General features: G+C 40.0%; 1 protein-coding gene across 1 annotated transcript; it reads left to right on the top strand.

Moving 5' to 3' along the window:
* Window positions 1-340: 340 nt before the first annotated feature.
* Window positions 341-7,199, top strand: LOC100488377 (homeobox protein unc-4 homolog). The gene is made up of 4 exons (XM_002942039.5): window positions 341-677; window positions 2,075-2,288; window positions 4,708-4,865; window positions 6,529-7,199. The coding sequence occupies exons 2-4, from the start codon at window positions 2,081-2,083 to the stop codon at window positions 6,880-6,882; spliced, it is 720 nt and encodes a 239-aa protein (XP_002942085.3). The 5' UTR covers window positions 341-677; window positions 2,075-2,080; the 3' UTR covers window positions 6,883-7,199.
* Window positions 7,200-24,472: the final 17,273 nt, after the last annotated feature.

Raw genomic sequence — 24,472 nt, 5'->3', positions numbered from 1 at the left:
TAAAAACATAAACACATAAAAAGTTGTTGGGCTTATTTAAACAAACGTCTTAACATCCTCATCAATAACCTCTTGTGTATGTATTAATCCTCAAGATTGTAGTAAAAATAATAATGTGCTATAGAAGCTACAAAGAATATGTTTTTCTGAAATACATGCACACCTAATGCAATAAATAAATATATATATATATATATATAAATAGAGAATTCTTTCATGCTATGTGTCTGTTTGGGACTGGGAGAGCACAGCACATATCCTTAGTGACAGCTTTTTTCTGGGTCAGTGCAGGAGATGCATTAACAGTGAATATTTACTTAGAAACCCAACCCAGGTTCTCAGTCACAATTCCCTTTAATTGACTTAAGAGCCTCTTTGAAGTTAAAAAATAGTTCTTTGGTTGCCTGCACATGATTGAAGATCTTGGGAAGAAGATTTAGGTATTAGTACCTACAGGTTTAGTTCACACCTGCATAAGGTTAGTGTCTCTCGAGAAACACTGGCCGCCGCAGTAATGTCCTTGTGGATTATTTAGGATCTGTGGATTCACATGCAATTTGTAAGTTTGAAGCATCAGATTTACTGGAATATGCAGTTAATTTAACCAGCTGGATGAATTAATTGCGGTGCTGACCTATTAAAAGGACCTACAAGGCTCTAAAACAGCTGGAGAAAAGGTAAGGTCACTGCTGTGTAGAGATAGCCTTACACTAGAGACTGTAGATTTACTTGGAAATAGACGCAAGGTTCTAGATCAGAGGTCCCCAACCTTTTATTTATTTTTTTTACTCATGCGCCACTTTTAAATGTAAATAGAGTTGGGGGGCAACACAAGCATGAAGTGAATTTCTGGGGGTGCCAAATAAGGGCTGTTATTGGGTATTTGGTAGTTCCTATGTGGACTGGCAGCCTACAGAAGGCTCTGTTTGGCAGTACACCTGGTGTTTATGAAACCAAATGTACCACCAAGCCAGGGATTCAAAAATGAGCCCCTGCTTTGAGGCCACTGGGAGCAACATCCAACAGGTTGGTAAGCAACTTGTTACTCATGAGTCACTGGTTGGGAATCACTGTTTTTGATTGCACCTAATGGCTTCACAACTTGGATGTTTTTGTGGCCCTAGCAGTTACAATTGTTACAAGTAATCACAAAAGCTTATTAAAGCCCAAGTATTTATCAGCTAACGTATACAGTTTCTTATGGGGGGGGGGTTCTGATTGGGAAACCTCTTTAAGATTGAACTTACAAGTCTTGTGTGTGGCCAAGCACTTCCATTACAGCAACTAAATCAGTTGTTTGGTGCACCCAGTGATTGGACAACTGAGCCAAAAGTTGATTCATTGTTCAGCTTCCAAGCAAGCATCAACAAATGTGTATGTTGCTTGGATGTTTGTGTTGCCCTAGTTATTTTACATCATTCTCAATGTTTATGCAAATAAAATGCAGATTGGGCAAATTTAAGGGGCCATAGAATGTATGTCCTTCAATTAATGAACACAATCAAAATAATTCTTCCTAAACTCCTATCTAATCTTTAGCACTTCCCATCCTATGGGGTAACTGAGTAGAGGAAAGTGTCAGTTTCACTGCATAGGACAACATATTTAGCATCCCTATGCTATCAAAGATATTGATCCCTGCTGTACTCCAACAAACCCCCATTCCCCCACAATGCAGTGGTGGCTGTTCAGATCTGAGAGTAGATAATTGGCTACACAAGTGATATTACTGGATGGGGGGGAGCAGACAGGCAAAATTGATTTTATATAAACAAATCAATTTCCATATAAAAATACAATTGTAGAGTTGTGAAATTGGCCAAGGAAAAGGCCATATGTTAATTGGGATGGGGAGACAGTTTTGTACATTTTACAGAACTTGTCATTGGTCAAATATCACTTATTATAGGGTCCCTTAGTCACCATTGTGGCCCTCAAGTAAACCTAATTTCAGTCATTGTTTTAACTCCTTACTACACTGATCAAATTACATGAAGCTACATAGGAGACTAATCTACATCTAGAACCAGTTGTTATCTAAACATATGAGACTCTTTCTACTCTCCCTCTCTAGTGCCTCATGTACAACCCAGGTCAGCTGATGTCATCCTTACCAATGGGATCTCATATCTACAGCCCCATCTTCTCCAGTCGATTTCCCAACTTTTTGTTGTCATCTCACATCTTTGGGCTTCCGATATTTCAGTCTCATAACCTACCAGACGCTCAGAAATCTGCTTTGCTCATATCTGCCCAGAGGACACTCCCAGCATTCTGTGAAATTTCAGGTAATTTCAATTGTTTAGTTACATTACATGTATCTCTATGATGGGTCTAACCTTGTATATGCTGTGAAGCAATAAAAACCAATATTGTGCCTGAGAAGTAGTAATATGGGTGTCGGCAGAAGGGAATTAAGTTTAATTTTTCTCATTTAGGTATCTAGAAAATAAGAAGCAATATTCAAGTAGGTAATCCTCCCTAATGTAAACTTCCACCAGTCTGGTTTTCACATCACATGACAACACACAACAGCCAACCACAGATCAATACTTTTACACCTTCTTTAGAAAAGATTCTGATCTGCAGCTTACAGGGCTTCGGCATTAAGATGACCACATTTGGACTAATTTTTGGGCTTTCAAATCCATGGTCCTGCTGACTGTTCAAACACAGGTAGACAAACCGATGCAATCCAGTTGTTTAATATGTATTTCCCTATACATCTGACAGTGTTGGTCACTTATTTAAAAAATATTCTGATCTGCAACCTTCAGGCTTTAGAATTAAGCAGGCCACAGGCAGGATGATTCTTAGGCTGTCCGTTATTACTGATGGCCTCAAATTTAGCACCAGAGTGTGATTGTTTAGAATTTTCTTTCCAGGCTAACTTTAGTCCTAAAGGACTACCCACAATCTAAATCTATAGGAACTGGATAGTGCCTTCTCATGCAATTCTTTTATCACTATAGGTCACAGACCAAAGCAGTGCATTAGCCATTTAGATACCTCCCAACTGTCCAGATTTTCGCAGGACAGTCCCTCTCTTTAACAGCTTACTGAAAAGTCCCTCATTTCCCTTTGATCTCCTGCACTGAATGCTAAAAAGTAGTTTTTGGCGGAGAGCCCAGAAATCTTAGATACAGTGTTTCTCAAACTTAATTAAATAGCTAGCTTTTGGCAGAGAGCCCAGAAACTTAACAAGCTACACCTGCACTGAGATACAATTGTAACTAATAAGCTAAACAGGTCTCTTGGGGGAACTGAGACTTGCGGGTTAAAGGGCAATAATAATCTGTAATAACACATACAACAACCCCTAAACCCTCAGAAATGTGTTAAAACTTTAAATAACCTGCCAAATTTAGTAGTGGGAGTGGTATTTAGGGGGTGTGGTCACAAAAATGGGTGTGCTCTTTTTGTCCCTCTTTCCATTTTTTGAATGTTGGGAGGTATGATTACAAGTATGTAGCACATTGCTAATGATGACACTGTTTCAAGTGCCTCCACCATTGCAGTATGCTCCTTGTATCATTTGGTGTACATGCTGAATACTGAGTAGCTGGTTTAGTCGATGATTAGTAGATGGGTATCAGTGGGAAACCTAACCTTTGAGTTGAGGTGGAGCTTCACTGTGGGCCCATATAACAGAGCGAATGTCTTGTGGTAAGAGTATAAAATCATACACACAACCTATTGTGCATGGGGCAGGGCTGGGAGCTCTACCATATCAAAGATTTTGACTTTTTTGTCCATGACCCCAGTCTGCTTTCGACATTTGTCATTCCTATACCCAATTTGCCAAAGGCCTTAGAAACACCATACTAAGCAAGCCTCTCCTAAACAACCACTGAAATTAGAAAGAGAAAATGTATTCTACTGGGCATTATGATGTAAGTTGCTTTATGGGCCAAATTAACAGACAATGCATAAATGATTGTACCACCACCAGAAGAACAGCCATGCAGGCATATATCTCAGTTGTGGCCACACCTACCCTTGCTTTTATTTTCAAACATCAACAGCATTTTATGTTAGAAATTAAAAATATAATATTTCAATAAACAAAGTCCACTTCCAAGAGGAAAAAAAAATGAACTTAAAAGAAAAGGAAAGAAAACAATAAATATTTTTTTCTATTCTTGAACCTGGAGCTTCTGCTGGTGTTACTGGCAAGCTGTTTGCAGACAATATTATTTTTTTTTTTATATAAAATATTGATACAGAGAATTGCTTAACATTGCAGAGGCCGTTCCAGATCCTTAAGACTTCTCTGTGGATGTCTGAGTTGAAAGAAAACCCAATTTCATACAACATAAATGATGAATGTCTTGATGTTGACAGAAGACCAAAGTACGTCTTAAGAAACAGAGACATCTGCTGCATGAAATAAACTGTAGGGTGTGTAATAATTCAAAGCTGCCAGAGCAATGTTTTGCTGGGAAACAAGCAATGGGTTCCTCTTCTTTGCTGCCAGGGTGCAGGTTAAACAGAATCATAGATTGTTTTCCCCAAACTCTGCATATCATTAATCCTTTTGCAGCTAAAGGCAATGTGGCAATCACCAAGATTTTTCCAGCAGTGAGGGCCAAAGGTACAGAAGGCACAGGGAGGCTGCAAGTTATTTGAGGTTTTGTCTGATGACAGATCCCTTTTATAACAGTAATCCTCCTTATCTTTGCCTTGTTTGTGGATTTTCCCATTCAGATGAGGGTCGCCCTTTGAAGCAACGCAGAGCCCGAGCCAATTACAGCAGCTGGCAGCTCCAAGAACTTGAAAAGGCTTTTCAGGCAACTCACTATCCTGATGTCTTTACACGAGAGGCCTTGGCACTTAGGCTGGACTTAATTGAGGCAAGAGTTCAGGTGAGTCTCCAAGAGGCAGCCTTATTATTAAAGGGAACATGTACCTTTCCTAAAGCCCACTCATTTCTGCCCCCCTAGCTTTCCAATGCAGGCAGTTCAAACTTCACCAAAAGGAATTATACCTACTAGTATTACATTGGTTTTCTTGTTGTTTAGGTTGCCAAAATTACATTGTGTTCAAATTCTAGATGGGCAGATAAAGGACTTTTTATGTCATTAGAGCTTTAAAAAAATATATTTGGTTATGATTAGTGATAGGCGAAATTTTTCATCAGGCATGGATTTTTTGCAAAACAGGCGACAGACTTTGTTGTGGAAACATTATCTGTACAACAAATAATTGGCCATGGCAGAAAATGGTGTGTGCAAAAGTAATTGTGATGTACTTCATGTCCATCTATTTTTTTTGACGTCCAACATTTAGTTCATTTTTTGCCATTTCGCAAATCTTTTGAAAGCAAAAACGGGACAAATTCGCTCATCACTAGTTATGACCCTGTGAAACAAAGAACCTAAAGACCTAGGGGGCCATTTACTATGTATCCAAATGACTAGAAATCTGAATCTGACAATTCACCAGCTAAAACTTGCCAAGGTCTTGTAGAAGTCAATGCCACATGTCCTTCCCCTTCCCTGAAGGTTTTTTTTAGATTTTTGATGCTCTTTTTTTGTGTGATATTTAAAAAAGCCGCAGTTTTCATGCAACAAGTCAAAAAAATTTGACATGGAATGGGATTTTTCGAGACTTTTCTTTGACTTTTCCCGTGCAGGTTCAGACTTTTTAGTAAATGTAAGTCATTGCGGGTACGAGTTTATTTAAATTTTAATATAAAAAGAGAGGGTAGAGTTTTAGTAAATCTGTCCCCTAGTGTTAACCTGAAACCAATAAAAGAAAAACATTTTCATTGGAGGATCGTTCTGCATGAAATTGGCCTCTGGCCATGGAGGAATTGGAAAAATTGTAATCATTCAGTGTTGCTTAAGGTGGAACTCCACCCAAACACAACTTGAGCTTTTTGAAAAGTAAAAAATTTCAAGCAACTTTGCATTATACACAAGCCTGGGCCCCCTGTTCTCCTGCTGATCTGGCTACTTTGAGACTCAAATAAAATGTAACAGTAGTCGACTGCCCTCAGCCTGCCCTCAACCTGCATCCTCCCAATCCCACAATCTCTGTACAGGGGATGTCAATAAGGAAAGGAACATCACGGTGCAATGTATTGTGGGTTATGTAATTCCTGCATGCTGTCTGTAAGCTGTGGAGATGTTGTTACAATTTGTAACATTAATGTTTTAGTCCCTCCTCTCTTGCCAGGATTTCAAATGATGCAGAAAGGGAAGAACTCTTTTGAATCTGAATTTTAGCATATAAAAATGGTATTTATTTATACTTTTTGAAGGAACAGATTACAGTGATAGGTATATTAGAGGTTACTGTTTTGTGTGGGTCTCTTTAACAAATTTTGGGTCAGAAGCTGGAGTCCCCCTTTAATACAACAACAACAAAACATTTGTAAAGCGCTTTTCTCCCGTGGGACCCAAAGCGCATTAATAATGGTTGAATACAGCTCCAAGCATGTTATCTGTTATTCCTACAAATTTAGTTGCATTTTGTACAGAATGTTATGGAGTATAAACTGTCATTATTTCTATATCTTATAAGGTTTGGTTCCAAAATCGCAGAGCAAAGATGAGGAGGCAGATGAAAATAGACAGTCATCTGCACAGAGAGCCTGAAGGCAAGCCGAGTGTAGACATCCAGGGAAGCGACGGGAGGGATCCTAAGGCCCCAAACACTTTGAAAGACAAGAAACAGGAACGTCCAGTGGATGAGAAGCAAGAGGAGAAAGAGTCACGTCGGTCGTGCAGTATCGCCTTGTTACGGGCAAAGGCACTTGTGCACCAAGAAGAAATACAAAGCTCAAGACTTAAAATGCAAAAGAAGCGTGAAGAGAACACGGAGGGGATGTCAGCGACAAAATTACCTGCAAAAATGAAGCATGTTGAACTATCATAACAAATGATCTGTGTAGAATTCCTAAGCCTCCACACTAAAGGTAGCCACTTGTTTGGTGGTTCTTATAGTGTATGGCCAATTCTAGGCCAGACATAGGTTGGGTAGGCTTGTCGGGTATATCTGCCCCATACATTGGCAGATAAATTGCTCAATCAGTGTATGCCCATGTATGGCCAACTTTACTCTATCATACAATATGGGCTTCTAGCCCTACCTGTCCGTGACATTTCTTATGTTTTGAGCACACTTTAGGGAATATTTATTATAGTATGTAAGTCAATATGACCAGTGATGTTGCCCATAGCAACCAATCAGATCTTTGCTTTTGTTTTCTAACTTGTAGGTGACTGTTCAAATCCAAATGCTGATTGGTTGTTATCACCAGTGATGTTGGGTTACACACTATAATAAATATGCCCCTTTATGTTGAACATTATCAAAATAACAGCACATAGTTTTCAGCAACAGGTATTTTGACTAATATGCTACTATGGTCAGTGTCTCAACAAAAAAGTTTCATAGCATTCAGTACCATCACAAATATATGCACCAACTACAACCTGATAGGGTCACCTAAGTCATTGAATTGGTCCACAAATAACAGCATAGTTTTTCATTGTTTTAATATCCTATTTATGCCACCTTCCCACTATTTTCCCTGACAATAGAAATAAGTGACTAAAGGTGGCCATACACGGGCAGATTTAAGCTGCCAATTTAAACCAATTAGACTGATTTGGCAGCGTATCTGTCCATGTATGGAGCTCCCCGACAGGCCTCCATGATCAACATTTGGGTGATTTTGATTTTCCTGTTGGATCTGGGACCATGTAAGTTCGATGATACGGTCCTTGGCCCGACGGCTCCTATACTGCCAAGGGGTGTCAGGATTTCCTAGTCTTTATAAAGGAAACCTACCACATGTTCTGTCTCTTTGGTCCCCACTAGCGGGAGGAGCTGGTGTGCCCATGGGCCAGGGATGGAGGTAGGCTTCAGTGGGTGAAGTAAGTGAAAAAGTGCAGGATCAGGGTAATTAGTAGTGCAGCCAGAGGCTCCAACAAGGAAGCCAGGAAAGCTTAGTACCCTGCAGTATCACCTGCCAATATAGGGATGTGAGATTCCTGGAGTAATACACCAATGGTTGACTGACCTGTGAGTGGTACCTCTGGGGTGATGTGAACATTACAGCTGTGCTTAAGAAACATTGCCATCCGTACCAACAGTACCAACAGGGAGTTTAGGCATTTATGAAATGGACTGATGTTTGTACCATCTAACCAGTACCAGCCAAGATTCTGTGAACCATTTAGTCAAAAAGAATTAATGCTTGCCACATTTTTTAAGAGATCAAGTTTTGGGTGTGTGTGATACAGTGTGGTTAACCCTTCCCAGTACAGGCCCACCTAAGAGAAAAAAGTTGCATGTAACCCGTGCCCCACGGGCAGTTGCCAGTAAGGCCCTGTGTTTCCTAAACAGCCTTCCGTATATATATCATACCTCCCAACATTTTGAAAATAGAAAGAGGGACAAAAACAAATGGCGCACGCATTGCAGCAAATTTTTTGACCATGCCCATTTTTTGCGACCACCCCCCCTAAATACCACTCCCATTTGACCAAATTTGGCAGGTTATTTAAAGTTTGAACACATTTCTGGGGGTTTGGGGTCCTGTTTTATGTGTTATTACAGTTTTGCTGAAAAAGGTGAAATTGCCCTTTAAGCTGCTAGTCTCAGTTCCCCTAAGGCTGATGCCACATGGGCGTATTCTCGGCAAGCCGAAAACCGTTTGTCAAGGATACACCCCGCTACTGTGGTTTTGCCTACTGTAGTTTTTGTGCCTGCACCCGAATGAATGGAATACGCTCGGGTGCAGGCACATGTATGCGATATCCGTCAAAAAACATGAGACTTCATATCTTCGGTGGATATCGGCTACATGTGCCTGCACCCGAGCGTATTCCATTCATTCAGGTGCAGGCACAGGTAGGAGCGAATGGCGATATTTTCGGCAAGTGTTTTTCCACTTGCCGAAAATATACTGTACACCATACACTATGGGGCCGATTCATTAAAACACGAGTTCAAATCCCGAATGGGAAAAATTCGGATTGGATACGATAATTTCTGAAGATCCCAAATATCACAAAATGCTTATGAAAAAAACGTATTAGTCACGATAATATTGTATTGGCGATCCGAAAGCCATAAAATTTTCGTTCCAAACGATTGTAAACAGCGGGAAAACCTTTCCGATTTTTTCACGCAAGCATACGAAAAAGTTGCGCAAACGTATGAAATAGTCGTGTGGGGGCGTCGAAAAATTCGACCAAAATACGCTCGGAGCGTTCGAGGGTGTTCGTGGATTAGTAAATATGCCCCTATGTGTGGCATCAGCCTAAGAGACCTGTTTAGCTTATTAGTTACAATTGTATCTCAGTGCAGGTGGGGCTTTTTACCTTTCTGGGCTTGCTGCCAAAAGCTACTTTTAATTAAATTTGTATCTTTTTAGCTTCAGTGCAGGAGATAAAAGGGAAATGAGGGACTTTTCAGTAAGAATCCGGGACTGCGGGTTGAGCTGTCAAAAGAGGGACTGTCCCGCAAAAATCGGGACAGTTGGGAGGAGGTATAATATATATATACAGTACTGTTCTGTTCCCTGTTCCAAGTGCTACATACCTGCCAGACACTAGAGGGAGCAAACGTATCATAAATATAGGACCATTATATTTGTTTCAGAATATTACTAATTAAAAGCTTGTGGATCGTATTAGTTATTCTCACACTAATTTGAGTAAGAATTGTCTTTTCCTACTTAAGGGGATCTCCACCCATAATCTGCCATAATTAAATAACATTCATTTTTCAGTGGTTTTAATGGTATTTGAAAATGTTTTTACCCTTTTTTTCCATATGGTTCAATTTCTACCCTTAACTCATACAGAAATAAACAGAAATTACCTTCCGTGAGTAGTTGCAATTAGACAAATTTGTCAAAGCTGCCATATTGATGTTCTCTGGAGATTTGAATACATTTTCTACATCTATATATATATATATACTGTAGATGGTAATATTCTGATTTTCTATGGGAAATGTCACAAGCAACATGTCAGTTTCTAGTCATTGTTACAGACATACAGAGAAGGCGTGTTCTATGTCCTATGGTCTATGGCCCTAGGCTGTACCTTCTCAAGCCTTCATTTGCTAGAGTTGTACTTCAACAAGTTTTGTATGGCTGCAATTTGGTTACTATCACTTGCTCCTATTGTCACTATGATGCACTACTATACTGACGACCAACCATTATGTGCAAGACCCTGGGCTGCAGCGCCTATGGGTGTCACCTTTTCTTGAAAAAAATACCAGATTTCGTAGAGTTTAGTTTTATTAATAACATTGGCATGAAGTACCAGTATTACCAGCCAATGTGGAAACCCTAGTTGCGCCCCCTAAAACACAGTTTCTATACGAAAGCTGCAAATTCTGAGCATTAGAGCTGGATCTTTTAGAATTCTTGCTCGCACCCAGTGAGAGATCCAGTGGTGACACTTCAACATGGGATACGGATAATAGCTTTGCTGCTGCGGGGGGGGGGCTGTGGCTGCAGTGTAAAACCTCTGCTCCCCAAATCATTTATAACTGTATGTCACTGCTGCTAGCTCTCACCCAGTTATACTGTTATAATGAAGAATATGTTTGCTGCTTTATAAATAAATGATCACAATATTAATAAATGAATAAAAATGACACTTATGATAAATTCCCCCGGTCTGTTAACACACTGCACTAAGTATGAAGGATAATTACCTATTCCAAATTGCTGGGAGTCATTTGAGGAAAAAGGAGTAATGGAAAAACAATGCATAAATATTTTACAATTGGTACTAACATATATATATATCTATATCTATACACAAGGACCAGTGGGCAAGCAGGAACCTTTGTATCCTGCTGGATGCAGGATAGGATATACAACCCACTTCCTATTACTGTTTCTATTTTTGCCATATTTCTGTTTCAATTCTTTTTTTCTCATTTCACCCTGTTAAAAAAAATGAATAGAATTTTCAAGGAAGATTTTGTCCAAAAACTTTCTTAAAAATTAGACCTGGAGAAAAGCTTTCTACAGGTTAAGGTTATTTTTGTTTGCTCTGCTGCAGCCGAGCTTTCCAATCACCTCCATTCTGATGAATAAATCATCTCTCCGAGCAGCAGTGCAGTAAAGCTAATACAGCCTCCATCCATGTATCCTATGAGATGCTCCCCTTATTGTAAGGGCATAGCTAGAATTCCTGCCATAAGTACAAATGTTTATTTACCATGCACCTTGCACCTACCCAAATGTACATGTCTTTTTTGTACCTATATAAGGACCTATATTGCTCTGTTGAATTAAATGAAGTGCTGTATTTATAAGGGGCAGGCTGCGGGCACATAGGTCCCGTCCCCTCTTGTTATTCAGATGTGTATGTTATGGAGCAATGGCAGGTGAGGCCTGCAAAGAAGTCATATATTAACTGTTTGCTCTATAGTAAGTGGTAAGGAGAGGGCTGCCTTGTGCCCATAGGTGCCGCACAATGCACCTTGCACCAGATTTTCAATATCACACTCCTTAGTGTTCTTGCTCTTGTTTTTGGGGAATTAATAAACAGCCCATATAAAAAAAATCATATCTTTTATTTAGGAAGATATAGAAACCTGTGTTTGGAGTACAGCAGGAAACCTGAGTGCCTGGAGTGATCCTCCGTGGGCTCAGGGACGGCATACCCACTCCATACAGATAGTGTTCATGTCAAAATCAACCCAGATCATTTTGTCATTTATGTATTTTTGTATTCTTTTCATGTAAAGGTATGGGATTCGTTATCTAGAAAGCTCTGAATTACAGGAAGGCCATCTCCCATAGAATATAGTATTAAAGGGAAGCACTCCCAGGACCTAATCCACTGCATCTGGGACCTGTGCTATCGTGTCACCAAACCCCCGATCCAGGTGTGATTCACCAGTCCAAACAAAAATATGGACGGAGCACTGGGATTCCAAACTGATTAAAAAGTCACTTTTATTAATTCATTTGAAAGCATCACAGTGACCTAGACATCCAGCTTTATGCTTTTCATGGCTTCTCGCCACTTCATCAGAAGCTACTATTCTCCCATAGACTCCATTTTAATAAAAAATAATATTTCCTTTTTCTCTGTAATAATAAAACAATAATTTGTATTTGATCCCAACTAAGATATAATTAATCCTTATTGGAGACAAACCATCCTATTGGATTTATTTAATGTTTACATTATATTTTAGTAGAATTAGTGTATGGAGATCCAAATTACAGAAAAAACAAAACCTTATCTGGAAAACCCCAGGTCCCAAGCATTCTGCATAACAGATCCCATACCTGTACTGCCTGCCATTCAACAATGCCTCTAAGCAGCTCATTTTTATAGCCAAAAAGTATTGACTCAACCTCGTGATTAAGAGATAAAAGGTTAAATACAAACAGTGGCATGCACACACTTGTAAATGACGTATACTTAGCAATATGATTTCTTAAGGGTGAAATAGAAAGGAAGTAAAATTGTGTAATAGCTACTGAGTAACACATTAATAATATTAAAAGAGAGCTTCATGCAAAGGTCTGTTTCTTGCATAATGAACAGAAAGTAGCTTCAATGCTGTTAAAGTCATTTGTACATGAACTTGTTTATTCCATTCTCTTCACTACACTCACTCCTAGTTCTGACTCTTGAAACAATGTAGGAGAAATCCATTCTCCTTTATCTGTTAATCAGCTGGCTTCTGCTACGATGCTTCAGGAGTCAGAACCAGCAGTGCAGAGAATATTAACGTACGGCTTTCAATAGAAATTACATTTACATATACTGTAACTTTAATCTATTAGAATGTTGTCCAGAATGATATGTTCTTTTTTCTGCAATACAAAACTGGAGTTGGGTGGATGACCCCTTTAATATTAAAGATGATTTTTTGTTATTTTGTTTCTGTTTCTTTAACCCACTCTGACCTGTAAGACTGGGTCTAAATCATGACTAGTTCGTCTTAATTCTCTGTTTTTTCCACCAGTAAAACAGCGCAGAATTCCCTGTGTAAATAGATGACTCTGCTTTATTATTCTCATACTTGTCATAAAGGTTAAAGGTGATTGGCTGCAGTCATGGTAACAATGCATCTCTTTGTACATCCTATGCCTTGAAAGTGCCGACTGCTGACATAGCCCTCATTAGTGCAGGTCTTTGTGGCCGGTTACTGATGCAAGTGGATGTAAATAATGCTGAAGGAAAATGTAAGAAAAATAGCCTAAATAAAAAAAACAAACAAAAAATGATATAGAAAAGATACAAACGATAACTAACATGGGGCTTTTATAGGCCCAGGAAGCGGCACAGTGCCCATCCCAATTATTACAATACCTGGACAAGGAATGATGGGGAGAATGATGGGGAGACCTCGATACAAGAAGTGGCCCAAAAACAGCAGGTTGTAGATATTCTAGCTGAAGGTCCAAGGAACATCCACACCTGAGGGATATATGATTAGTGGAAATGCTAGATAGCTCATAAAGATACATTTACCTGCCTTAATACAATATGTTGCTTACAGGAGATTGACTCCTTGCTGACAGGTGGGGGGGGGGGGGGGTAGGGAAAATACATCATGATTGGCTGTTTAGGGCTTCTAATACAGAATTATGTGCTTTTTATATACCTCAATTTTCCCACTTGCATTTCGATGTGGCTCATACCAGTTGACATGAAGGGGGTTTCCAGTGATTTTATACAATGGAGTCACAGTGATTTTATACAATGGAGCCCAAGGGACCATAACTGCCTCAAATGCTCCTCACAACAAAACAAAACATTACAGTTTTGTTCAGTTCTGCCAGCAGAGTTCTATCTATCTATCTATCTATCTATCTATCTATCTATCTATCTATCTATCATCTATCTATCTATCTATCATCTATCTATCTATCTATCTATCTATCTATCTATCTATCAATCATCTATCTATCTATCTATCTATCTATCTATCTGCCTGTCTGTCTATCTATCTATCTATCTATCTATCTATCTATCATCTATCTATCTGCCTGTCTGTCTGTCTGTCTGTCTGTCTATCTATCTATCTATCTATCTATCTATCTGCCTGTCTGTTTATCTATCTACCTATCTGCCTGTCTGTCTATCTATCTATCTATCTATCTATCTATCTATCTATCTATCTATCTATCTATATATATATATATCTGCCTGTCTGTCTATCTATCTATCTATCTATCTATCTATCTATCTATCTATCTGCCTGTCTGTGTGTCTGTCTGTCTGTCTGTCTATCTATCTATCTATCTATCTATCTATCTGCCTGTCTGTCTATCTATCTATCTATCTATCTATCTATCTCATCTTTCTTTTTCTGCCTGTGTGTGGACCCTTCCTAACTTACATAGTAACATAGTAAGTTTCCCTTATAGACATTTCATAATGTCTAATGTCCAACCTGTGTGACGCCTTGTACTTATTAGCTGTTCATTCAATAAAACAAACACGTGCTATTTAAAAATAATAAAGTATGTCTGCAAAAGTCCTAAATAAAGTCCATGATACACATTAAGTCCATAATGGTAAAGAGCCCTGGGGCAGACAACAGACAAACTACAAACCCCACAAGGTGACACTCTATTTAAATATATCATTACAGCAGCCCTTTTGCATTGAAATGAATGCTGTGCCATGGAGCGCATTTGAAAAAAATAAATGGTGAACCCATGTCTAAAAAAGCCATATTTTGAGCTACACAGCTAGAGAAAGACAGGGAAAGTGTTAGTGCTGTCACCTTGCCCTGTTTTACCTGCTAATCCCCATCCAACTTGGCCAGAAATGCTGAATAGTGGGAGCAAGTGTGCCACTAATGTGGATAAAGTACAATAACAGGTTACCCAGTACTTTAATGAGTTTGTTCATCCATCATTCCTATCAGTCCTTGCACCAGTAGAGCTTACAATCTACGTTCCCTGTCATATTCACACAAGCAAAGGCCAATATCATCAGAAGCCAATTAACATATTTTCAGAGTGTGGGGGGTAAAGCCACAATGGCACATTGCACATATCTGTAGTTGTACCACCCTTTAGCCCTGGATAAGACTGGCTACTAAGCTTATCTTTAGGGCTCTTTTAAGAAATACTTATTGTACGATTATCATTATTACTATAGCTTGTAATTTTCATGACAATTCTTTTGGGACTTACTCTGCAGAAATGCTAGCACCACAGAACGTTGGCCTATTGTTCCATGTATCACATTGCCAGCGCCCTAACACCTGAGCTGAGAATGACTAAGCAATTCGTCTGCACATTATTCTGACTCATTCACCATCTGTTTGAGTAACTGATGCTCTGAATGAGACTTTCCTGGTGTTCTAAGTATATATTACAGGATTGTTTACAAGAAATAAATAGATTTACTAGGCCCAAGGGACCATAACTGCCTCAAATGCTCCTCACAACAAAACAAAACATTACAGTTTTTCAGTTCTGCCAGCAGCAGAGTTCTATTTATCTATCTATCTATCTATCTATCTATCTATCTATCTATCTATCTATCTATCTATCTATCTATCTATCTATCATCTATCTATCATCTATCATCTCTCTATCTATCATCTATCTATCCATCTATCTATCTATCTATCTCATCTTTGTTTTTCTGCCTGTGTGGACCCTTCCTAATTGATTGTTTGGCCCTTGGGCTAACAACTGGAATTTAACAGAGGCCAATGCAGGCTGTTGGAAGGGAACCGCATCAAAGAGCAGATGTGGTTGTTGCCCCAATGGCATTTTTAAACCTGCCCAATAGCTATTTGGCCTAAAATCTTAGGCAGTTTATATATGGGCATTAAGGTTGAACTTGATGGACGTAAGTTGGAAAGGGTCCACACATAGGCAGAAAATGCCAACCAAGTCTAAAATATCTGAATTGGCAGCTTAAATCTGCCTGTGTATGGTCATCTTTAGAGTTGGTGAAATTTGTCACCCACTTAACACATGAGTTTGAGGTCCACTCTGACTGTCAGATCTGCTGAGTGATCGGCAGGCAGGAGCTGGTGCTGAGTAACCCTGGATGAACCCATTAACAGCTGGATAATGAGCAGAAGCTGAAAATACATTTAATGAAAAACAAAACAAAAATGCACATTAAGTTTAAATACAGGCCTGTGGTAGGTTAACTGTAGACAAAGTCCGATAACAGGTAAATTGGTCAGGGCTGGCAGAAGGCCAAGGTCAAAGGCAGGCAGCAGGCAAGTCTAGTCACAATACAGGCCAGAGGTCAAACCAGGGAAATCCACAACAACAGGTGTCAGGCACAAAGTGGGAACAGGCTCGAGCGCTATGATGATCTCTGATGATCAATGAAGAGTTGCAAGAAACTAAAAAGGCCCCTAATTGCTTGATCAGTAACACATGCAGGGAGAGTTACTGGGAACCAGTTCAGAAAATTGTCCAGCATGAGTGCTAAAACCCCCCAGAGGCTCATCAGAGTAATGCAAGAGAGTATAATCACACAGTCCAGGGTTTGATTCCCTACAGTTCCTAACAGTGACAAGCCTACAGGCCAGACCCCCCCCTCCCCAAGCCAATGATCTGGGCCTTCTTAGCATTTGGGAATCTCAATGTTAAGCAATTAAACTGTGGGAATCTCTCCGCTGGGAGGGGGTGAAAGCAATGTAAGGGGTGTCCAACTTGAAGGAGAATAATTAAGTTACTATTTGGGAAATCTCTGAAACTATCTGTAACCTTGTTATGATCTAAATAGGCCTCTGACTTACCCACCAACCTTTTCATTAAAATCGTTCTTTTTATTTCTGTAATTACCGCAACCTTCTCTTTTGCAGAAGAACAAGTTGCACATTATTATTATTAGGGTCCCTCTCTCTTTTTTTTTATTTGTTTCAGACGCCAAGTGACAACCTTCTTTGACAATGAAATTTAATTTTAAAAAATGTAATTGCTTTCAAGGTAGTGAGCTTTACTTTAAAATCTGCAAGAGAGAGAGCGCGGATAGGTTCGCTAACATTCTAATATATACCGTTTACTAATCCTCTTCACCCTTTCGTGGGGTAGAATTTTGCGGCCACGTAAAGTTGTTTCAGTTGGAAGATTTTAATGAAATCCTTGCTTTTGCTTTGCTTGCCTGCTCCCGAGAGATAGCTGCCCACTCTAGGAACACATTCCTTTTATTTTCCCCTCTTACTCAATTATTTTTAGAAAATATAATCCAACCCAATTTTTTGCCGAGCACATCTTCAAATCGTGCCCTTTTACCAAAGGCTAATGCTCTAGCTAATGAAACCTGGAGATTATAGCAGAGAACTGTTGGAACTCTCAGCAACAATTAAGAATTTAATTAAAATACAATAAGATAGTTATTGCGGGGTAATTAAGATGTAATAATTGATAACTGTCCTATTAGCATTTAATAATTACAAATATAACCGATAACGTAAAAGTAATAAAGCAAAAATGACTCCTTTTTTTTAATGGAAAATCATTTCAAATCCAAAGCGACAATAACAGGGTCCCAAGAAGGTTTAGAAATGTCCTTCCTTGACATTTTTTTTGTGTACTAAATAAGCGGCATTATATTTGGAGCTTTCTGCGGAGAACAAGGGCCCTTGGATTATTCTCATACAATGAAAGTTAACCTTGGATTTCTCCTGAACTTGGAACTTTAGGGATATTTAGAAATGGAACTTTCAAAGTCAGGGATTTTGAAAGACTTAGGTCTTTTAAAAGACAACTAATGCTAAATAAGAAGAGTTGTCCTGTTGTTATCAGGAATGCTCGGGACATGGAGTTTTCCGGATACTGTTTTATTACTACAGAGAAAAAGAAAATATGTTTCAAAAATTTTAATTATTTGATTAAAATGGAGTCTATGAGAGATCACCTTTCTGTAATTTGGAGGTTTCTAAATAACAGATCCCATGCCTATAGAGCAGTGCTGTCCAACTTCTGTTGCCTTCCCTACCCTGCCTGTGTGTGCCATACTCTGCCTTCCCTACCCTGCCTGTGTGTGCCATACTCTGCCTTCCCTACCCTGCCTGTGTGTGCCATACTCTGCCTGCCCTACCCTGCCTGTGTGTGCCATACTCTACCTGCCCTACCCTGCCTGTGTGCCATACTTGGCCTGTGTGTGCCATTCTTGGCTGGTTTGTGCCATACTTGGCCTGTGTGTGCCATACTCTGCCTGTGTGTGCCATACTCTGCCTGTGTGTGCCATACTCTGCCTTCCCTACCCTGCCTGTGTGTGCCATACTCTGCTTGCCCTATGATGCCTGTGTGTATGGCACAAACAGGCAGCCTACAGTGACACAATGCTGGCACTGCTCCTACAGTCTGCACAATAACTATATATTAAAAAACTTTTTAATTGAAGTACCACCTCAGTATATGTTCTTTTTGTAGTGTGCAGGGATTATTTGTGGGTTTCTACTGCTCCTGAGGTGTGAACAGGGGAACAATGGGGGTGATTACAGCCTGAGCCTGAGGTGTGAACACTGCAGGGGGTGAACAATGCAGAGATTAAAAGGTGTGAACAGTACAGGGGATTACATATTTAAACAATACAGCCTGATTACAGCCTGAATCTGAGGTGAGAACCATGCAGGGGGGGCAGTTAATCACAGTACTGATACCATTTAGACCTTACACAAGAGTAAGCCATCAAAGCAGCCAGACAGGTGGGGGGCCACACAGAGGGGGGTCGCGGGCCGCCAGTTGGACAGCACTGCTATAGAGCTTTATCCCTTATCCCCCGCTGCGTGAGAGTGAATGCACAGTTTCACCGTGGGGGGAGAAGGACAGTGCAGATTGGTGGCAGCGGGAGAAACACGGGTAGGACTAGGGGTAGGCAGGAGAGGAAACTACCAAGCTCCCCCCCCATTGTGCCCTAAGCAGGTGCCTCTTCTGCCTACCCCTAGCCTACCCCTAGTTCTGGCCCTTCCCTGGACTCATCCCTGGTATTGGGTCCTGATCAAGCTGTTTCTGTTGAGTGAACACAAAATAGCAGAATTCGAAGTTAAACAACAGAAATTCTATTTTTTTTCAATTAAAAAGTCACCCCTGGTGAAGCTCTCACTTTGGCTTACGAAATGCCCCCTACTTGGAAAACCAAAACTAAAACTTAAAATTTTCTGAAGCTGTTCACTGAGGTCTATATTTTTGTGAAATGGGCCTTTAAAATATTTTACGATGGGGTCCAACAGCTGCTACTTATTTGGGAATTCATCTAGGGAGGAAGGAAGTGTGGAGTGAGCTCATTTTTGCCTGTAAGGTTCATTGTCAATGACCCCTACAGGCAGGTTAATTGGGTTTGATTATATTGATAGTTGTGTGTGCATGCAATAGGAACCTAATGGGCTAGGTTAAGTCACATAACCAATACCAACCTTATCAGATATTTGCTTTCAAATGTTATTAGTAACATTTGCTGATTGGTTGACAAGGATTAATAGAACTGGTGCTTCTATATCGCTTTTATTTAATTAGCCTATACACAGGGCCATAAAGGGGTATTTGGCCAGGGCCCCCCAGGACAGGAGGACCCACTATCAGACCTTTTGTCTATATATATATCTTTTGCATTTAGGTTCCCACAGAAATGGCTACCACAATAAAATGGCAAATATTTAGCGGTGTCACATGTGGAGGTGGGCTGTGAGCTTTTGCCTGTGCAATAAGCCCAAACGAGGAGATGCTTTTTAATTGACTGCCTTATTTTATTTAGGTTTACCTGCTTGAAGGTAGTAATGCCACACATTTATGGGGCAGCTGTGGGAGCCCACTAATGAGATTTTTTTCCTTGGGCCCAGTGGTACATTAAAGCAACCCTGCCATGCCTTGTAAGCTCCACTGGGGCAGGGACCGATATTAATGGTGAGCAATCTCTGTAAATGTTTCAGTGCTAAATAAATAAACGCTAATAAAAAAACATGGAGCCTGACTTAATATCTGCAAAATATGTCAGCACTATTTTGAATTTCTTATTACCTTTCTTTTTAAATTAAGACTCTGCAATACAAAACCATGGAAGTTAGAGTATAGCAATCCCCACTTAGGAACTGTCATTCATCTCTATGAAACCAAGTCCAAAAAATGTATATAAATTAATAAACAAACCCTATTGTGTCTCTGGAAGTTGAACGTGAGAATGACAGACAAATAATTGGATATTGAAGTGGATATTGCTATGTAAACCATTTCGAGCAAAGGTCAGGCAGTTAGATAAGATAAACACTTTGCTGGCCGAGGTGGTTTTGCGCAAGTCGACTTTAGTTTCACTTTAACATAATAAGCTCTTCCCATCCTACCCACTCTCTGTGGGAATCTATTACACTGTTCTGCCTCATTTGTGATGCTGACTGTGCTCCTGGAACTGTTAATTAGTTTCTTGTAAGTCACCCGGTAACCCTACTCCTATGGTGAAATATATATTGGGTGACCAGTGCATCGGCATCTACATATTTAGTAACTGGACCATGTGCAGAGGCTTCAGCTGGAAAACTGGAATAAAGCAAAAGGGGGTTGGAGTACAGAAGCCTACTGAATGCAGTGGGTGCAACTGGATACAGAAAAGCATAATATTTATGGGATTCATAAGCTCTTGCATCCGGCTTGCAGGACAATTTTAGAAGCAAAACCAGAGCATAGACTGTGAATGTGCAAGGTAATAAATAAAACTGGGAGGGATATTATAATCCTGTAATAAAAGAGAAAATGACAGAGATATTTTGCAAAAGAAACCTGTTAAAAGGGGGTGTTAACCCAAACGTAAAATATTGCCTAATGAAAGGAGCTGTAATTTCAGGCATCTTTCCAATGTACATTAAAGGAGAAGGGAAGTTAATGAAACAACTGCCCAATGGCAGGGCTAAAGCTAATGTCATACAGGGCCAGCAGATAAATGCAGGCAGTTAATAAGCCCCTACGCTGGCATCGGCCTTTCCCTGTACCTGGAGCCATTGTGTCAGTCCGGGTGCAGGCATGCAGAGGGGATTTCGGACCCAAAATGCATTTCAGGGCTGAAATTCGCTACATGTGCCTGCAGCTAGATTGACACAATGGCTCCAGGTGAAAGCACAGGGAAGGGCTGATGCCAGAGCACGGGCTGAGCACAGGGTCAGGTGGTACAGCCGAGGCAGTAAGGAGAGGTCCTAAATGACTCACCACAGGCAGCAATCTAAATAGCAGGTCCTGCCACAGCAATAAGGAAATGCAATGCAAAAAAATTCCAAGGCAAAGCTGTTTTGTGCAACAACTGGCAACCCTAGGCTGCTTAAATAGTTGGGTGCCTAGGATTGCCACCAAGCTGGTATTTCAGCAGGCAAGCTGGTAAAATACCAGCCAATGTAGTTGCTGGTAAATTTATAATATCTTGTCTTGCTCCCCTGTCCCTCATCAGATCTTCTCCCATCCCACCACCTATTTCCTCTCCCAGCTCCCTTTCCGACCCTTCTTGCTCCCTATTTCCTTCTAAATGCAGGCCACTGATGTCATGCCTGTCCCCACTTACATCATAGCCCCACCCCAATATCATGGACCACCCCCCTTGCGGACCCCCCCCCACCCTGGCCTGTAAGAACATTGACTAAAGGTGGCAACCCTAGTGGGGCCTAAGGAGGACTTTTAGATGAGGACCACATCAACATGCATCTAGAGGAATTGAGTTGGCAGCTTTTACAAGCTCATATATGGCCTTCTTAAAGGAACAGTAACACCAAAAAATGAAAGAGCTTTAAAGTAATAAAAATATAATGCACTGTTGCCCTGCACTGGTAAAACTGGTGTGTTGCTACAGTAACACTACTATAATTTATATAATAAGCTGCTGTGTAGCCATGGGGGCAGCCATTCAAGCTGGAAAAAAGGAGAAAAGGCACAGGTTACATAGCAGATAACAGATAAGTTCTGTAGAATACAATAGTGTTTTATCTGTTATCTGCTATGTGCCTGTGCCTTTTCTCCTTTGAATGGCTGCCTCCATGGCTACATAGCAGCTTATTTATATAAATTATAGTAGACTTTCTGAAGTAAACACACAACTTTTACCAGTTCAGGGCAGCAGCACATTATATTTTAGTTACTTTTATATACTTTCATTTTTTTGGTGTTACTGTTCCTTTAACTCCCACTATCCATAGTTAGTGACCACTATAAGCATCTTTAAACTACCCATTTTATAAATGGAGTGGTAGATTAGTAGGGACATCAGATACCCATAGAAATGAGACACATTGATGCAGGCAGGTATGTATGTATGTATGTATAACTTTATTTATAAAGCACTACTACTACACGCAGCGCTGTACAATTTTTCAATATACACAATTACACACAGGGAGGAAAAGTGTCATAATAAATACAATAAATAAGTATAAATACAGATAGATTAAGGGCCATGTGGTAGGAAGGAGGTTCCTGCCCTGTAGAGCTTACAATCAAAGGACATACAGTGCCAGCAAATATGAACAGGCATGTCAGGTGACCCACATAATGGCATTCCCTGAGCTTGGGATTGTCACATAGCCTGGCAGACAGATTTAAATAGATGACAGGTACTGTGCCAACATCATCCAAGTCAGAATTTCACCAGCAAGATGAATTTAGTGCTGTGCCTGCAGATTGAAAGCTGCACAGTTAACATTATATAATGAGTCCTTGAGATGAAGAGCAGTAATAAGCATTTATACCTTTCCTTGTTCTTTAATTACACATTTTCAGTGATTTTATTGTTGTGTGTAAATGTAGTTGCTACAGAAAGCAGTAAAGTTTTGAATTTTAAGACAAAATAGAAGAAGCGAGCTGTAATAAACCATTGTTTCAAGGGTCAGAACCAGTAGGGCATAGAATAGTAAGGGACAGACAGATACTGGTTTATATAGCAATTACATTTACATATGTATAAATATAAAGTTTAAAGTAAATGTATACTGGAACCTCATTTTCTTTTTTGGGTTTATATACCCTTTATCTGTGAAGCTGCTAGAGACTACGTGAATTTAATGGGGTTTTTGTGTGATGGTGGTTAAATTAATTGGAAGGAAATCTACTTTTCAATGGAGCACATTACAACAATGACTCCCTGTACGTAGACTTTGTGCAAAGGGAGCCTCCAGACTTCTCACACTGGTGGATATTGTGTGCTAGGAAATAAATGACACAGTTTCTTCCATTCAGCCATTAATACAGATCCACTATTATGAAGGACTTCCAGTGACACAAGAGCAAGATATGCTAAAAACTGATTCTCTCTTTTACAGGGTGTTCCCCTGTGACAAGAATTACAATATCTGGTGCACTGGGGAAAATATCTGGAGAAATCCATGTTTTTGGTTAGATTTTGTTGGTCACTGTTCAACCTTCCGTATATATACATACTCAAATATTGCTGTACTACAAATCCCAGCATAATTTAACATATTATCATGGGTAAAGGCAATTCGGGAGCTGTAGTCTAGCAACATCAGGGTTGTATTCCTAAAGCAATATTGCTCAATAAAACCTGTACCCAGCTCTCCAGGGCCAGTGATTGCATTGAAATGCAGTTATCCAATGAGAATCCCCCGTAATATGTGTAAATCAGGTTCTATGTTCTTTGTTCCTGCACGCAGAGTAGGAAGAAGGGTTGCTACCTTTGTTGGCAGCAAATTCCAAATGGGGTGGGGCGACACTTTGGGTCGGGCTGGTGACATTGTGGTGGAACTAGAGTTGCCAGCTTTGACCTCTGCAAAAACCTGTACAATAGCGCAGAATGATGACATCAGGCATAAAGAAGTGACATGTGGGGGTTGGGTCATTACATGTGGAGGTGTGTATGTGCCTTGTGGGGGTGGGAGCCATGACATCAGAGGTGGTTATTGGCCAGATTATTGTTTGGATATCACAATGGGTTTCCACCTTTTCTGGAAAAAATACAGGCCTTGCTATGTTTCTATTTTTTGCTCTATTAATAACATTGGCATTAGGGATCATTTTTACCAGCCTAGTTTCACAAGGCTGAAACCCGAACAGACAGATATGACAATCAAACTGTTAAGGTAACAACTCTAGGTAGAACTGTGACATATAGGGGTTGGGTGGGCAATATTCAGAACAGGGCAGTTACATTGTGGGTGGGACTGTAGCATTATGCACCTGTAATTGGATGGAATTTTGTCTGGGTTTTATACCAGGACAGGGAGCTTTGAACCAGACAGACCGTTAAAAACTTGGCTTTCTGGTTTAAAACCAGAAAGGTTGCAACTCTGGAGCATTAAACACAGTTTTCCTAGAAGGGCCGGAACAAGGGGTAAGCAGAAGAGACAGCTGCATATGGTGTAACTGGAAGGGGGTGGGTGGTTGGGACAATTCAGAATTAAACAATTGCAAGATACATTTATTTATCATGTTTATTAGATTTAATATAATGCCAAAATGACACAATAATCTCTCTATGTAATCTCATAACACCAACATCAGAATGCTATTAGTATAACCCCCAACATTCCCTACTGAAAAACCTGGCCCCAT

The sequence above is a fragment of the Xenopus tropicalis genome, chromosome 9, assembly GCF_000004195.4.
Source record: "Xenopus tropicalis strain Nigerian chromosome 9, UCB_Xtro_10.0, whole genome shotgun sequence".
NCBI classification, from domain to species: Eukaryota; Metazoa; Chordata; class Amphibia; order Anura; family Pipidae; genus Xenopus; species Xenopus tropicalis.
The sequence above is the reverse complement of the archived record's forward strand: the minus strand, read 5'-3'. Positions and strand labels throughout refer to the sequence as shown.